General features: G+C 27.7%; 1 protein-coding gene across 5 annotated transcripts in view; it reads left to right on the top strand.

Moving 5' to 3' along the window:
- The window catches only part of LOC113550088 (small conductance calcium-activated potassium channel protein), a 245,212-nt gene that overhangs the window by 209,794 nt on the left and 17,275 nt on the right, over positions 1 to 18,143 (top strand). For all 5 annotated transcript variants that reach the window (XM_026951714.1, XM_026951718.1, XM_026951717.1 and 2 more), the window contains 2 exons: positions 965 to 1,060; positions 8,582 to 9,003. In XM_026951714.1, coding sequence (XP_026807515.1) covers positions 965 to 1,060; positions 8,582 to 9,003 — 518 coding nt within the window. The remainder of the gene's footprint in view (positions 1 to 964; positions 1,061 to 8,581; positions 9,004 to 18,143) is intronic.

The raw sequence follows: 18,143 nt of genomic DNA, 5'->3' as shown, positions 1-18,143 counted from the left end.
TCCTTCTCTTCCTCTTCACCCGATAACTTCGACCTCCGGTAGAGAAATGATGGATGACAAAGTTGTCTTTGTTCCCCTCCACTCGAAAAACTCACTGCCATTTCCAGAGCAACGACGATGATACACGCGAATTAATACGTCCGCTGACGATCATAACTCATTGTTTGACCGAGATGACAAGACCGAGATATATGAAAAAACATGCAACCCATATATGGCAACAAATTATACGATGGATCATATACATTGAGAACTGACAACATGTATGATCTATGTAAACATCAAACATCAGTGTTAGAAAACAACTTTTTCATTTAAAAACAATTTTTGAATGGCATCAATATAATCGATACATCTAGTTTTAAATAAATCAATATTTTGTATATAATTACCCAGAGTATAGGATATAGTTTTAGCAATAGAGGTAGCTTAAAATGAAAAAAATAATGAAAACACAACATAAAATATATTTATATAAAAACTATTATATACTCATAACTGTTTTATATTTTATTACACAGATGTACAAATATGATTCAATGTGGTTTTTCTAAACCCATTAAAGTGTAATAAATTAAACACAATAATTAAATAAATTATTGCAAACTTAAATCAATTCTTAGTCAACGTGTATTTATTTTTTTATGTATAAAATATTTCAATTTCATATTATTTGCAATGAATAATATGATATAAAACTGATAGCTTATACTTTATAGACGGTCAGGTCAATATTTTGAATAACTCAGTCACTCCGGGTATAGCATAAAAGTATACAACGTATTTAAAATATGAAAAAAAATAGGTATGAAAATCACACATCTTTTGCTACAGTAAAATGTATAGTAAATACATACTAGAAAATGTAGAAATTTTCATACACGTACAACTCACATCAGCCAAATGTGATTTATGAAAATACATATTTGACAAAAACTTATTTCCGACGTGCTTTCTGTTACAGACGTCATTCTATTCTACTTCACTGAAAACGCTCATATCCGTATCCACTATCATTCTGCTGGGATTGATCATGGCCTACCACGCACTCGAAGTACAGGTAAGCTTAGAACCCCTTGTATATTATGTACTATAAAAAATTGTACAAGCGACCTTCAAAATTTCAACTGTATTAACAAAAGAAAAAAATAATATACGTCACTCTAACTAACATTCAAAATACAATATCGAGTAACCGGAAACATTGAAAAGAAATCTTTTCAAAAACTTTGCTTGAAAACTTACTTTACACAATGTAACCACTGATGTCAGGTGTAAATGTTATTTCAGTAGTTTCATTTGCTCCAGGAACTCGATCGGAGGTTTCTCTCTAGCTTAGGATGTTCCATTATTATTCATTTCAAACAGAATACAATCAACAAAAGAAAAGTTTTTACTAACTTTAAGTCATGTAGGTATCATAAAATAATAACTATTATATGGTTCACTCAAAATTATTACATAACTTAAACATATTTTTTTATTATTATTATTCACATTTATACTTGTAAAAACTTGTAGTAATAAATTTCATTTAAATCAGCATTTAATAAAAAAAAATAAGTTATATTTTTCTTACATTTAACTCATATACGAATAACTTAATTTATTATCTTCATAGTTAAAAATGTCAATAACACTAGATAAATAACTTATATATATTGCAATAATATTTTAAGTTTCAGCCTCAATTTAAAAATTATTTATTAAATAATACGTATTAATAATTTATTATAAATATTTATTCAAAACTGTACATATTTGTTAAAATTATATTACCTACTTAAGTGTGAAATATAATGATTTATAATCAATTTTAAAAATATTTTATGTTTAAAATGTTATATGACTCAACTAACATATAATTATTACTTTTAAATTTTAAATTAATTTATATAATAAATAACTAAAACTGAACTGCAAAAACTATATGGACAAAAATTGTGGAAATTGATTTAATGCTGAATGCTTAAGTACTACATTTATAAAAATTAAAAAATAATATATTCAAATATATGATATGATAATGGACTGTCAGTTTTACATCCATTATTTTAAAACCAATAACATTTTTGTATCGCTCAAAATCTAAATTATTTCGTCTTCTTAATTAAAATTATTATAACATATTATTACTTTTACATATGACCTTTTTCTAAAATAAAATGAATTACAGAAGGATCGTATTCTGTGTTAATTTCATTTGGCTTTATTTTCAGTATCGAGTTACCCTTGAATACATGTAAATTATTGGACGGTATTAGTTTAAAGTACGAAAAATAACAAATCTTCTTGTTGGTAAACAAGAATCAAAGAAATATCGACGGACCCTGAAAATGCATTTGAAACATTTCTCCTAAAACATAAAAACCACATTATCTGATAAGTCACTTTTACTTAACAAAGCTATTTTTGGTTGACACGGTGAGTGATTTGGTTATTAGTCACAAGGGTCGTATTTAACAGTCATCTCTCGTTTCTAGTTGCCATTTTTAAAATATCAAACTTAGCGACATTCATATTACTGTCTTTTGTGTTATTATTTTAATATTATTATAGTTTGGGTTATAGTATTATAGGGTTATCATACCTAAATCCCGGTACACACTGAAATTTTAAATAACCATCATGTAAAAAAAATATTTCAATTTATAGCTATTCAAAAGTAACCATTACTGAAAGTCTGTGCTTTTAGACGGATAAAAACAAACCATTGATCATCTAAAACTCCCAGTGTATTTTTTTCCTTAAATGTATTTTTATTTATTTAATTTATTATAATTTTGTAACTATTATATGAACGGATGGAAGAATTTAAAATGCGTAATAGTATCTATACACAGCTCAGTGTAAAGGGAGACAGTTCGTTCGTAAAGTAGAATTATGTAGAACATATTCAAAATAACCCACAGGCCGACTCTTCTTGTTTCATATTTTTTTATTACTTTATCATCTTGATATAAATTATAATGATCCCAAAAATATACATCTATATTATAAATCGTATGATAGTTTATAATGTTAGTTCGCGTATAATAATGTTCGTAATTTATACACATGGATCTGTTAAGAAGCAAAATACATTTTACAAGACAATATCACACTTAGAGCTTTGTGCAATATTTCAAAACAATAATTGTAGTTGTATGCAATTAAGTTATCTAAAATATCAAGTATTTCTTAATTTAAATTATAAATTATGTGTATTATTTATGAGTAGTTAATTCACATATAAAAGGTTTAACAAATAATCAATTATATGCTTTTTATATATCTAATATAATAATAGAATTTTAAAAACATTATTTTATTTTATTGCGTATAACATAAAAAGAACTATACTAAAATTGAATTCCGTTAATATCTACATATATAATATAAACAATGGACATTACCAAGTTCAGATCTACGATATAATGGATTTCCAAGAAGAGTCGATTTTTTTATTTCTTAAAAATCCTTTTATTATCTATTTCAACTTTAATTGCTCAAGATACAAGTAAGATGTTTATGATCTTATGAAACTATACCAGCAATAAATAAATAATATTATCTATATGGTAATTTATTTTTTTCGCTTGACTTGAATTTCCTATAGTGGACATAAAAAAACAATTTTTAAATTATATAGTATATTTTTTATGGTATTTAGAGATAAGGTTTTTTTTGTACAATAATTAATATTATTGGAATAATTTTATTAGATTTTACTAATTTAAAGAAAATAAATAAATAATTTTTTAGACAAGATAGGTTTCAGTTTTTTTTATGCTTTATACATTAATGTAATAAAAATATAACACTATTATTATTAGCAATAAATATTAGTTTGAGTACAACACTGTACGTGGAAAAGGTCAATAAAAGTACAGGAATAAATAAAATTTGGTGGAGTCGATATTTTTTTTTTACAAACTTTATGGTTTAATGATGGAGTGATATGGAAATTAAAATGAGGGTAGGTACTATAGTTTTCTAAAAGAACGCACTACGGAATTTACTTTGGGTCCAGACATTCCTTTGCAGCAATTATTGATGGTGAACCTGACCAAACCGGAAGACGTAGAAATATAATATATATGTATAATTGGAATAGTTCTAATCGCCGTTTCCAGTAATAAAAATATAGTCCCTATGGAAATTATCCGGTAGCAAAAACTGTGAATATTAGCGGGAGTCTTTAGTTAATGCAGCAACAAGTACCCCACCCCCTTCTCCTGAAATTGCACGCAAATTTTGCTAAGCAAATATTACAGCTTTAACTCATTTATACACGCACAATACACACACACACACACACACACACACACCACACATAAACAGTTGTGTATTAAGCCATTTTATTTCTACCCTAAGTTGTTTAGCATAATACACAATAATGCGTGCCAACACTGTATATTCAAAATACAAATTTAAATTATTTCTCGTGACGATTGCTATTGAACATGATACCTTAAACGATACTAATAATAGAGAGGAATAGTTGGAAATATACTAAATGAAATGTCCAAAACAACAACAAAGAATATTTTGACCCTTGTATCAAGTCCCATTTGACACTTTTTTACGTGAAACTATTGTTAAGTTCTTGTGGGAAGAGGGTATGGGGACTACAATATTAATTGTGCAGTAAAGGATTTCTATTCCTGAATTATAAGTTGACGAAGAAAATTACACATATTAATCATAATTTCATCAAAATTGGTTAAGTAGTTTCGGAATGCATCGAGAACATCATACCCGTTGATAAACTTCTCATAACAATATTTATATATACATGCCAATTGACGGACAAAAAGGTCAGGTTGCAGGTAGCTGGATACTCACGAGCCACACAATTATGTATATAGATATACAATTTATTGTTGTTGTTTTTTTACATCCAGATTCCGTACTTTTCCGGTGGATTTTCTTAAAATTGTATTTCATAAGAACCTTTCCTGACAATTACGAACACAAAAAAAAAAAATTAGCGAAATCGGTCCAACCGTTCACGCGTGATGCGATGACCAAGGGTCCATTTTTATATAATATAAAGAATTTAATACGGCAGAGTATGACTTTATATTAAAATATAATTATTTAGACGGATTTGAAAAGAGTATATTTTATTTTGATAAATTATTTAATGTGTAATTTATGTAATTTAAAGTATAATAAACATTTCACTTGTAGAAATATTATTTACTTTAAAGTTCAATTGGTAAACAAATTAATATATTATATTACTATTATATAATTTCTAACTTAAATTATTATTCTTTATTAATTACAAAAATATTTTGTAAAATAAATGTTTAATAGGCACTAATGAGCAAGGTTATGGTGAAAGGAGGTATTACAAACCTAATTTAATAGTAACAAGCATATTTTCTAAATAATTAATAACGCAAAATATTATATTGCATCCTTTAATATAAAAGTACATAACAAAATGTAAAAATATAAATCAAATATATTGTTTATTGTATTTAATTCCACATTTTTCTAAACACAAACCTCTCAACTATGAACATTGAACTATAATAAAAATATTATAAAATGTACAATAAAATTACTAATTAACGTAATTACAGTCCAACTACTCAATAATTACTATGTTAAATAGATTTATCATGGTAAATAAATTATATTACTAGATCTTGGATATTTTTACTTAGTCTTTATTAATTATTCAACTAACAAGAAAAAAAAATATTATTAAATTTAATATCTTTCATAGAACAATATAAAACAAATAAATCGATTTTACGAAATAGCTTAAAACTTAAATACTGACTAAAAGTATTAATTATATACCTAATATTGTACGTAAGTAACATATTTTTAATTTTAATTTTCTTTGGATCAATTACGTATATTAGTAGATATTATTCACATAATAATCTCTTCAATTTTAATGTTGATGAACGATTTCTAAGTAATATATAGGTATTTATATATCTGTTTATTGATTTAAAACTGACGTTCATTGGTTTTTATACCATTTACTCATTTTTACACAAACTTTAAAAGTTGATTTAATATTATATTTTATTCCAAGTATCTCAATAGGTTAGCTTTATACCGAATTCAATAGTGGTTTTATTTTTGTAAACCTCCAAAAAAGTTCTATAAGTTGATATATCGGAGAAATAGCCCTCCAATGTTTGCTCTTTTATTGAAGTAACGTAAGGCGTGACGTGACTTGAGAGTAAAATGCTGTCGAATATAAACCATCAGAAAAAAACCAAAAAATAAAAGAAAAAATTTGAGGTAGCGCCTGAAAATTACTTTTTTATTAATTAAGAGCAAACATTTTTATTTTATTAAAACGCAAGTACATAAACAATTGTAAAAACGCATGTCGTTTTAATTATGTGTAGACGTAATTGTAACACAAATAATATAAATTTATACTTAACACAATAAAATAATGAATCGTATTTAAAATATTTCTCGTAAAGTATGATAGTAAACTTCAAAAATACTTCATCTGTTTATAATAATATGCGTTTTATTTAAAAAAAAAATCAAACACACAATTTAACCATTAACTTTTAAATTTACCTGTAAATAAATGTTATGAGAAGTTGTAAAAAAAATCTCCAAATTAACTTGTTCACTGATTTTCACTGTTATCCGATGTCCGAGCAAATATATTTTAAGCCAGTTTGACAGTAATTAAATGTCATATTGTTTGATCGGAAACAATAACATAATATATCACCATAACACTCGTTAAAATATCGCAGTCATAGTTGTTTTTTTTTTTTTTGCTAAAGACACTAATACATAATCACTTCTTAAAATATCTCATTTCTTGATGAGAAAAAAAAATAAATATTCTACCATTCGTTTTTCAGTTAATCTCTATTCTTTTTAAGATCTCAAGCAAACTTCCAGATGTCGGTTTCACGTCAGAATCAAGTGTTCTCGATAAATGTACTTAGTGCGAATGTTTGCATTTAAAGAAAAATATAATGATTATCTGAATTTCAGAGCTAGAGATAAAAATAAATCCAAGTAGTCGTTATCGCGTTTAATGGTGTATTTTGATAAAATAATACCTATATTTAGTACGAATCTTACCTGGCAATTGATCATTTGTTGTTTATAGTATTTTTGAGAAGAAAAAACTCGATCTAGAACACTAGACTTATCAAGTGACAGCTATTCCATCAGGAATAATATTATTGTAGCTAAAAATGAAAAAAAAATTACGTTCTATACATCATGGATAACTACAGTGTGAACTATACGACCTGTGCAATTCGCTGTTTCCATCATGATTAAGATTCCATGTACATATCTATTCGGTACGTTCATACGATTACGCGTTATTTCTGACCTTTTTAGGTACGCCGCATCGGTAAATGCGTATTTTGTGAAGAAAAAGTCAATGCAGTGACGACGATTTTACTAAAAATCTATTTATTTTTCACGAATCGTGTACAATAAGGTATTCTTTGAGCGCGTGTGTTTATTTTTTCTTTCCGCATGATACTAAATTGTATGGGATGGAACGAACATATATTTTCACGGGTTACCACATTTGCAATAACGCAAGTGGACTTTGTAAATAAACGTGTGGTATGGTGGCGATAAAATAAAATAAAACAAAACAACAGTGATAATAATCGTCGTACGTGTACTGTATTAATGAGCAGCAGCCGACGCGATGTATATTTAGTACCTGATACGATACGACAACGTGGTACAATGCTACCATGACCACAATGACAACAAAATAATAATAACAATAATCTGTATTATTGCAGAATTAAATTTATTGGCAAAACTATGCCGTACGTAGAATAACTAAATAGTTGTCGAATGGGTAGAGAAAAAAATATTTCATATTCGCATTCCCCTGGCTGCTCATTTCAACTGCAGCAAAATTACCGGGGTGTGTGATGTGCGGCTTATGAGAATTCTATGATTTAGACCATACTATATTAGCTTCCCTCCCTCTCACCGGATCTCTATGATTTTAAAAATATTGAAAAACATTTTTTTTTATGTCTAATTATTATTCAATTACTTAAAAATTAAAAATTTATGGGAAAATAAAGTTATTGAGTGATACCGCGCAGGTTTATGGCTTTTTAATATTTTACAAGTCAAAAAATACGGTCATAATTCATCAGACTGGGTCGTATATTGAATTTCAATTACCTCGTTAAAATATGTAACCGTATTAAAATTTAAAACTAACGGTAAATCTTCGTATTCGAACAAAATGTGAACTAAAAATTTCAGATATTTATTGATTATAGTAATTAATATTATACCAGTTACCACTATTCTATAGATTTCAAGTTTTAAGTATCTAACGACCAGACGATGAACGATAGAGTTATTACATATTTAAAAAATACATTTTTTAATTTTCTACTATACCCCTGAAAAAAATATCAATAATAAGTATACAAAATATAATCGCTTGTTATACACATTTAGTTCTAACAACTAGTGAATATCGAGTTCTCTCTTTCCGTTGATACTTCAATACCTGTATATATAATATAAATCCATCGTCTTCACTTCATACTGCAATAACGTGTAACCGTAATTATTTACATTTTTTTTACGCCTACAGTTGTTCATGATTGACAATTGCGCGGACGACTGGCGGATCGCGATGACATGGCAGCGGATAGCCACCATCACGATGGAGCTGGTGATCTGCGCGATCCACCCGATTCCCGGTGAATATTACTTCGAGTGGAAAACCAAGCTGGCCAACAAGCACGGTAAACTGGAGACCCGGTGGGTGCCATACGACGTGCCGCTGTCGCTGCCGATGTTCTTCCGGCTGTACCTCATCTGCCGGGTCATGTTGCTGCATAGCAAACTGTTCACGGACGCTTCTTCCCGCAGCATAGGCGCCTTGAACCGGATCAACTTCAACACGAGGTTCGTGCTGAAGACGCTCATGACCATATGCCCGGGCACGGTGTTGCTCGTGTTCATGGTGTCCCTGTGGATAATCGCCAGCTGGACGCTCAGACAGTGCGAGAGGTATAAACCAACCGACCGTCGCGGCGCGTCTCGCGACCGTCGATTTTTTTTTTATATAAATATTATAATATTATTATTGTTATTGAATCGTATCGTCGTTCATCAGTACCTACTGCAGTGGCATGTCGAGTACGAACTCGAGGAGGTGCTCATTAAACCGTCAGACGTTGTACGCGGGTAAAATTATATAATTTCATTATAAGACGGCGTGTTATATTATACAATGCTGCATAAATATGTAACGTTTAATTTTTACGAATAATTATTGAAAAAAAAATCGTGATTGATTTAGATAAATTATACTTGGAAATTATTTTTAAAAAAAAGTTATTTCTTAAAAATTTCATAAATTAAATTTTGCAGGCATCGATAATGGTAGGGTAAGGTTATACGCGTATATTACGGTCATAGTTGGAATCGAAACACATTTTTTTAACAGAATTCGGCGTGATAATACTATATACTGAATAATTATGTAAGCTACATAATGATTACGTGTATAGACGATTTTCGACAATTATTTTTTTAGTCTTATTCATTGGGCATCTCCAATTCCGTATTGATACAAGTTTTTAATTTCGATTGAAAACGAATCGACGTCTTATCCATACTTGGTACAATACGTATATATTATACGCCCATATAGTATATATGTTTATCTGCCTTGCCAATCTTTAACTTTTCGGGTGGTTTCATTTGTTTTGTTGTATAACGTCCGTTTTCTATCCGTCCGATTGTGATTAGTCGGAGACTACAGACACTTACTTGCAGTGTTAATATGTTCTCGGACCGACGCTCTGCTATGCGATTAATAATAATATTATATTATACATGATAATTACCTCGTTAAGCGTCAATAACGGTGTATAATACTACTATTATAATATGATATTACGATTGAAACAGGCACATGACCACCCGTGTAACAATAATAATACTATATTTAATATCGTTTTGCAACAGTTCAAAGTGACGTCAGGCATGATGGGCCATATTATTAATTGACGGTCAGTCTTAGATCGGTCGTCTGTGTATAATATTAGTAGTAGAGCTGAGACTCGCGCATATTATTATCTAAACAAAATGTACAGGTCAAAATAATGATTTATATGTCAATTATTTAGAATAATGTAGTTCAAGCCAATCTACAGCCCACGGTCTGATCCAGCCCATAGAAGTATCCCAACCATCCCGTGAAAGTATTATGAAATAAAAAAATTGAATAGGTATTATAAATAAAAATAATAACTATAATTTAAAAAAAAAAACTTTTTTTTAATTTACTTTTAAGAATGAATTACAAAATATCTTACTATAATTTATATTTAAATATAAAAAAAAGAATATTTTAGTACATATATTATTTAATGGAAATAAATTGTGTGAAATTTATGTTTGTTTTTCTTCAACCAATTTTAAAGGTCATAAATTCGATAAATTGAAAAAAGATAATATTATATTTATCGCGTTTATCAGAATGAACAAAAAAAAACCCGTGAAGTATTTACGGCCAACAGAATAAAATATAAACTTCAAATGTGGCCCACAAGTTAAAAAAGGTTAGGCACACCTGATATAGAGACAGAAAAAAATACCATAATATACACTACCTATATCCAGATGTCAGATACCCGTATGTCGAGCGCTCGCCTCGCTTCTTCACACTATTTTTCTCTCGCTCTTTCTTTGGTATGAGATAGTTAGTATAAATTTTAAATCTAAAGTAGCATATTATTATACGATACAACAAACTACCACGTTCGAAAAACGATTCTCAGCAAAGTCTGGGTTAAAACCACAGGTGCCGAGATTCCTTTAATATTTTATCTTGAGTTGTCGATGCTTTCTTTTTTATACGTGACGTCCATTATAGAGAACTACTGTTATTAAAAAATAACCTCTTCAAAGTAACATCCAGACTTAAATTACTGATACTTAAAGTTACTACGTAAAAATATCGTATCATTTTCACTGCCCGTAAAAGTATCCACGGAAAAAAAAGCATTATCGTAAAACCAACATAAGGTACCCTACAAATCTAAAATTAAATATATTTCAAGGATTCGACTCCTGATATTCTTTATTTTAAACTATTGCAACTTAATCCTAATAGAAAATAATAAATTCATAATTTCTCTTAAAAGCATAATATAATATGTATATTGTATACTTAAATAACTAATAATATACTCATATTATAGGTAATAATTAAATCGAATATTTTTAAAAAAAACTATTAACTACGAGTTTTAATGTAATACTGAAATATATTAAATTCACTCCTTATCATCACCGGCTAAAGTTTAATTTTTCATTTTATTGGAAAATCGTAAAAAAATATATAAAAACATACTTACTAATAAAAGTCGTATAAAGCATAACATTTGTTTTGACAATAACTATGGTATATAATAAAACAAATAAGTATTATATTTTAATAAAATAAATAAAAATAAAAACATCCATAATTTTATTTATGATTTTTTACTTCATTTTTCATATTATCATATAGAATAGAAATATGAGTACTGGATCGATATCCATGGTCTCTTGAAGTGACTCTTCTATTTATTTCTCGTTTTGCTCATCTACGTAATATAGTATATCAACTTATTATAACGTAAAATAAAAATTATAATTATGACCTGATTTAAGTCCATTCAGTAGGTATTTTCTGTTTCATTCAGTTGCTTAAATCAAAATAAAATTTAAAAAAATTAATCACATATTTTATTGTTTTTTTCCGTCCACAAATAACAAATCTTAATTCTTCTTCAAACAGATGGCCATCACAAATTTGTGAATATCGTTATGACGAACAGTGATAGTAATATGATGATTAATTTTTATGCTCAGAATTTTTTTAAAGCAATATCGATGGAAGTTTTATAAAAATGTTTGCTGCTTGGTATTGTGACTATTGCAGAAAGGACGTAATATTTTTCCACTCGCTCTAAGTATAAACTGGATGAGAAAAACTAAAACCATCGTTTTTACCAAACAATCGACTAAACTAGTATCAAACGCGTTTTCGCTTTCTTTCTACATTTTATTTCTCGTTATGTTGAACAACTGTCGGTAAAAATCCAAACCTTTTTCATTAGAGTACATACATAATATATACACATATATTGTGTATGCATATATATATATATATAATTCAATTGTATTCCTCGTGTTTGGCACAGTAAAGTGTTTTTTTTATAAAAATATACGCATGCAATATTTGAACAGTCATGTTATTTGAAAATAGTATGAACTAATTCTTCGGAGATGACGACCAGACATTGTAGTAAAATTAAATTTCGTCATTGAAATAAACTGAAATGTGGTGCCATGTCACGTTACCATATCATATGAGTATTGTAATAAAAAACATCTACTTTTAATAATAAATCATTCAAAATAAGAATAATATTTTATCACAATATTAGCAAATGAATAAAAAAGTTACGCTAAACATTGTGCAAATGTTAATCGCTGACACATCATATCCGCTCATATCACTCGTGATAATAATAATAATAATAATATAGTATCATTTTTTTGCAACAGCGAATCGGCGCTTCGCCATTTTTTATGTTTGGCTCATATTATGATATACAAGAGGTCATTCTAATTAGACGAAACCCCAAATCGTTCCAAACATTAAATATACGGACAATACGGTTTATATGCTCGCGTGGTGAACACAACGCCCGACTATACTTCCTAAAAGGAAAAACTAATCAATGTACATTTGTACGCAGTATTTTTTCGCCAATTCATCAGTAAAAAAAAAAAAAACGCAATACGAGCGTTTTCAGTCCCTTAAACAAAATCACGATATGACATTAGACAACGCGTATACCGATAAATTTCAAACCTAATAACATTAACACTTAAAGTAAATCAGATTCATTCCAAAACCCTCAGAGAATATTATACAGTACCTATTTTTCATTTATTTCTGTACTACGTCCTATTAAAAATGTAATTGAAAAAACTCGTCTGCCATACGGACCACTATATATATTATTTGCATATTATACATATATATATAATAATCATTTTGATACGAATTTTGTGTAGACAACTCCCCCCCTCGTCGAATGTTCAGGCAAAACTTTTCACATATATTAGCTCTATTTGTCGAACGTTTATGTAGAAATAGCAAAATTTACCGTCAATATTCGCATTGTATATTTATATACCCACCTACAACGTACACAGGCGGATGATGTGTAGAGAGTCACTTAAAATGACAACCAGTTTTGATTTATTATTTATCATTTTAAGAACTTTTTAATAATAATAATAATTTTTTTATAAAAATCATATTTGTTACGAATAGTGATTTTAAGCAGAACATAAATTATAGAATACTGAATTATTACAATTAATCGAGAAGTTCATGTAATCATACTATTATATTCGTCAGTTACTTTTATGAAACAGTCATCGCCAGCCATTATCTCTGCATCCATTTCTCCATTGTTTTCTTGTTATTTTTGGTTTTTTTTCGCATCCGCAAGTGTGTATGTAGTAATTATATCCAATGTAGTAAAATGTCAACTGTGATTTTCGATCCCATTTTCATTATTTAACAAATTCATGTTATATAGCGTAATGCTGCAGTTGTGAAACGAGTCTTGATCACCTACGAGCTGTTTCCGATTGCACGCTTGCGGCGCTTGGTAAATGGTAGGATGCGCAAGGCCATCTGCATTATTCACAGGTTCTGTGTAATAATTGACAGTTTAATACGTTACTATTTAAAAGTTATTAGAATTGTTTACATTTATATTTTATAACATGCATTTGTTTGGAAAATCTAGGAAAATATTTGATGCAATAATCGTGAACTATACGAATGGTATTTGTTTAATGATACTCTGTAACATACAAACATCAAATAAAATAAAATAAAGTATTAACAATTATTAATATGCCAAAAACGTTCAATTTAATATCGGGATTTCCTAAATGTTATATTATGTCCATAAATGGTTTATTATAAATTGTTCAATATTTTTTGCGCTCATATTATTGAAATTGTCTAATACATTTTTATTTATATTTTTGAATGATAGTTAACTATAAAAATACAAATATTATAGTCAACATATTATAATTTTACATAAAACAAGCTATTACTATATTCCGTGGTTATTTAACAAATTAAGCATAAAGAATGTTCTTTTTGTGTAAAAAAATGAAAAGTTTGTGAACAAAAGTGTGGTACAAAAATAACATGAACTACATTCCGTACAAGTAACTTATTTTAAAAAAATTCTGAAAATATACGAGTTCTTTATGTTCAATATGGTAAGAAAAATACCTGAAAAATTTATGTGCAAATATAATATTTAAAACATTTTATTTATTTTTAATTCGATTTCGTACGACTGAATAAGAACTAAATTTTCACGAAAATAATCCATAGTATTCTGTTTACTCGTGAATCTGAAAATTAAAAAGATCTACACAATAATAGAGTATTAGTATAGTAATTGAATGCTATTAAAAATAAAAATAAACAAATTGGATACTTTGAACTGTTGCAAAATCTCTGTTAAATATTAAGAACAGAATATATATTTTAACAGTAAATGACAAAATATCTTTAAAAAATATGTTAGTTTTTGTCGAACAAGAGGCGCAAAAATAGACAGTAACACAATTTCAGAACATCAACAAACAATACTGTTATTTTACCGTTAAATATTTAAGCTTAAGTATTTTATTTTTAATTCATCCTACTGACCATTCCCAACCAAGAACATACCAGCCCTACAACCTAAAACAACAACATACTAACAAAATATAAATGTATATATATTTTATAAAATTGGTACTATACTGGTAATAGTATCGTGTATTATTATTTAATGTTAAGTAATAGGTTGTACAATAATTAAACTGAAACAGTGCGAAATAAAAGTGTTTGCATAAAAATCGACTAACCAACTGAATACTAATGTAATAAAATAATGAAAAATAATTATTATTTATTTAAATTAAAACTATTTCTATCCAGAATTATTACGAGATAATTTTAATAACAACAAATCAATAATTAAATTGAAATCAAAAGCTTTACAATCTATTTTAAAATGGTCATAATCTCTACTTGTTAGGAATAATAGCTTGTATTTATCCTGTATTTTATTCATGAACTGTAATGTTGCCAAGTAATTATTCACTCGCCACCAGGGTATACATAACTATGAAACAAAAGAGAGGCGTTTCTCGTTCTTCGTGTTTCGAATGTTCTTCCAGTTAACCGAGTTTATCTAAAACCCTACATTTATAAATCAAATATTACTTAAAACACTAGTCGTATTAGTCGTACTACTCATAACTAAATATATACAAGGGTAGAAATGTTCAAGGGAGGGATAAATTAATTTGGAGACATTCATTATCACAAACAGGTTTATATAAATATAAACACTTCCAAGTATTATATGACATTATTCTAAACCATACATAATATCAATTAGCAATGCGTAATTCAAGTGTCAACCACAACAGTTTCAATTTTCATAAATCAGCTTAAAACGTAAATATGTTTTTATTGTTATAAGTAATTATTAAAGCAATTAAATAAGACATTATTAATTAAGAGTGGGTGGTTAATTAACGTAGACAGTATAAGTTACCAATGTAAACATTATGGTACAAATCACGTTGTCTTAATATTTACATAAAAACAATTACTATTCTAATTTTAATATGCAAACACTTAACAATTTGACAAAATTAATAATAAATCCACTTCTAATTTATACGTTATACTAATTTATAATAACTAGTGATCGATTGTTGTTATTATTAACATTTTTCTAGAAATATCATACTGAGATAAATCGGTTGTTCGTAATAATAGTTAACAACGTACCTATTTTGTCTTGATAATTTCCCCGGAGCTTTACCATTAAAAAGTTTTTTCTTACCAAAACTTTGATTAAGTATTCTTCAAGATAGATCATGCATATTTTAATTCTCTAATCTCAAAATGTTCATCTCGCATTCATAATTCTTTGGAATTCTAATAAAATATTAATTTGAAAACTCTGAGGTTTTAGTATTTCATGGTATTTTTAATAAAAATAAAAGCCATTAAACTGTGTAGTTTGTGTTTCTAAGTAAAAAATAAGTATAATACATTTCGTATATATATATACATAAAACAATATATTTAATTTAATTAAGGAGATTTATAAATAAATAAATTATAAATTCATTGTGATTAATTTTTGTAATACTAATTAAATAGTACAATAACACAAATAATTTTGAAGCCAAAAACAAAATGTTTACAGTTTTATTTTTACATTACTAATAATTTAATTACATTATAAAATAATTCCATAAAAAAAACTGTACCAACTTAAATATCTAAATATATACAGAATAATATTTCTAAAATTAAATATGACAAAAACTTATTTTAATAAAGTAAATAATTTAGGCTTATAAGCTATTAACTTTCTTAAAAAAAAAAATTTAAAGAAAATGTTTACAAACAAAACGAGTCATTGATACTGTAATAAATCGTTAAAGTGGTATGATATGACTTTTTAAGTGTCTAAGCAGACATTTAACGTTCGGCATTTAGCATTATATTAATTTTTATCAGTTAAGCAGTTTCATCAATCTTACAATTCTACTCGAAATGACATTTTTAACGACCATGAAAATAGTCATTTTTAAGTTTTTGTTTTCCAAACGTTGACATAATATACACTTTAAGTTCGAGTGATTTTGACGCGTCATTTCAGATCTCGAGTATACTTAAGCTAGTATACTTGAACTTGGAAAACAGTCCACAAAAATAACAAGGAAGATTTTTTTTTTAATTCTGTTTCACTTAGTTGATTCTTTATGTACTAGACAAAGAGAGTAGAATATTACTAAATTAGGACACCCTCTTTGCTTTTCATCTTAATTATCAATTTCCTTCCAGTTGTTTGTGCTTTTTTTTGTCTGTTAAATTAATATCCGGTTATTTCCTTCCGTTCGATTTTATATCCTCATCTATAATAGCCATTTCAAATTACTCCCGGGAGCAATTATTCTTCCAGACAAACAAATGCACTCAGCGCGTACCCGCAAAATAAATAACAATACCAAAAATATATAGGCTGATCCGGTTGATAGGGGGAGAGCGAGCTCGCATAAAACGGCAATCAAAACTCACTTTTGGAAACGAATAATCATTTTGATTATACTTTCATTAGTAATGTTTATCTGTTGTTCATTTTGTTTCCCCACTACCACAAACCACTACCATGAATATTATCCGTTGCCCCTTTCGACTTTTCACCGAAAATTTATCGTCGAACCCTTGTCGCTGACGATTTTATTTCCATTAAAATTCCACCGAGATGCACTCGTATAAATAATGTATATATATTGTGGCTGGTATCGAATTCCAGTGGTTTCTCGCGTAATAAATTTGTTCAAATTAAATCCACCAGTCTAATTATCGTCCCAGCAAAATTCCTCATCAGAAACCTCTGCAGTAGAAATTCAGTAAATGCCAATGAAACATTTTGATCCACTTCTCTAAATTAGGGTCATTATGAACGGTGTTGTAAATCCTAGTCATGGTGGCATTGGCACTATAGTTGTTCCGCATTAGCATCCAAAACAAATTAAAGTAGGTAATTAAAACCTACTCAAAAATCCGCTATGCGTAGTAGCCAACGTGTTTATTCTTAATAATATAATTAACATGCCTAATACAATATTGTATTAAGCGGTATTTGTAATTTTATGCAAAAAGCATGACTTTAATAGAAATGTTCCCAAAAAAATATCCATACCAACTGCTTTGTATCATTGCTTGCGGCTGTATGAAAGTATTTTTATTAATATTTTATTATATACGTTAATAATTTATAAAATGTCAAATAATGTCATACATTTTTATTTATTATTAATGTATATATCAATAACCTTAGAAATGATTAAAAAAAATTAAATATTAAAGAAATAAAATGTGAATACAAATATAAAACAATATTCAAGGAAATCTTAACTATATAAAACTCATAGATTTTTACAGGACATTTGCTTTAAAATAAATTCTAATACAAAATATAAAAATTAATTTCACCAAATATTATAATATTCTAATAATTTATTTAAAA

Source organism: Rhopalosiphum maidis, chromosome 4, assembly GCF_003676215.2.
Source record: "Rhopalosiphum maidis isolate BTI-1 chromosome 4, ASM367621v3, whole genome shotgun sequence".
In the NCBI taxonomy this organism is placed as follows: domain Eukaryota; kingdom Metazoa; phylum Arthropoda; class Insecta; order Hemiptera; family Aphididae; genus Rhopalosiphum; species Rhopalosiphum maidis.
The sequence above is the reverse complement of the archived record's forward strand: the minus strand, read 5'-3'. Positions and strand labels throughout refer to the sequence as shown.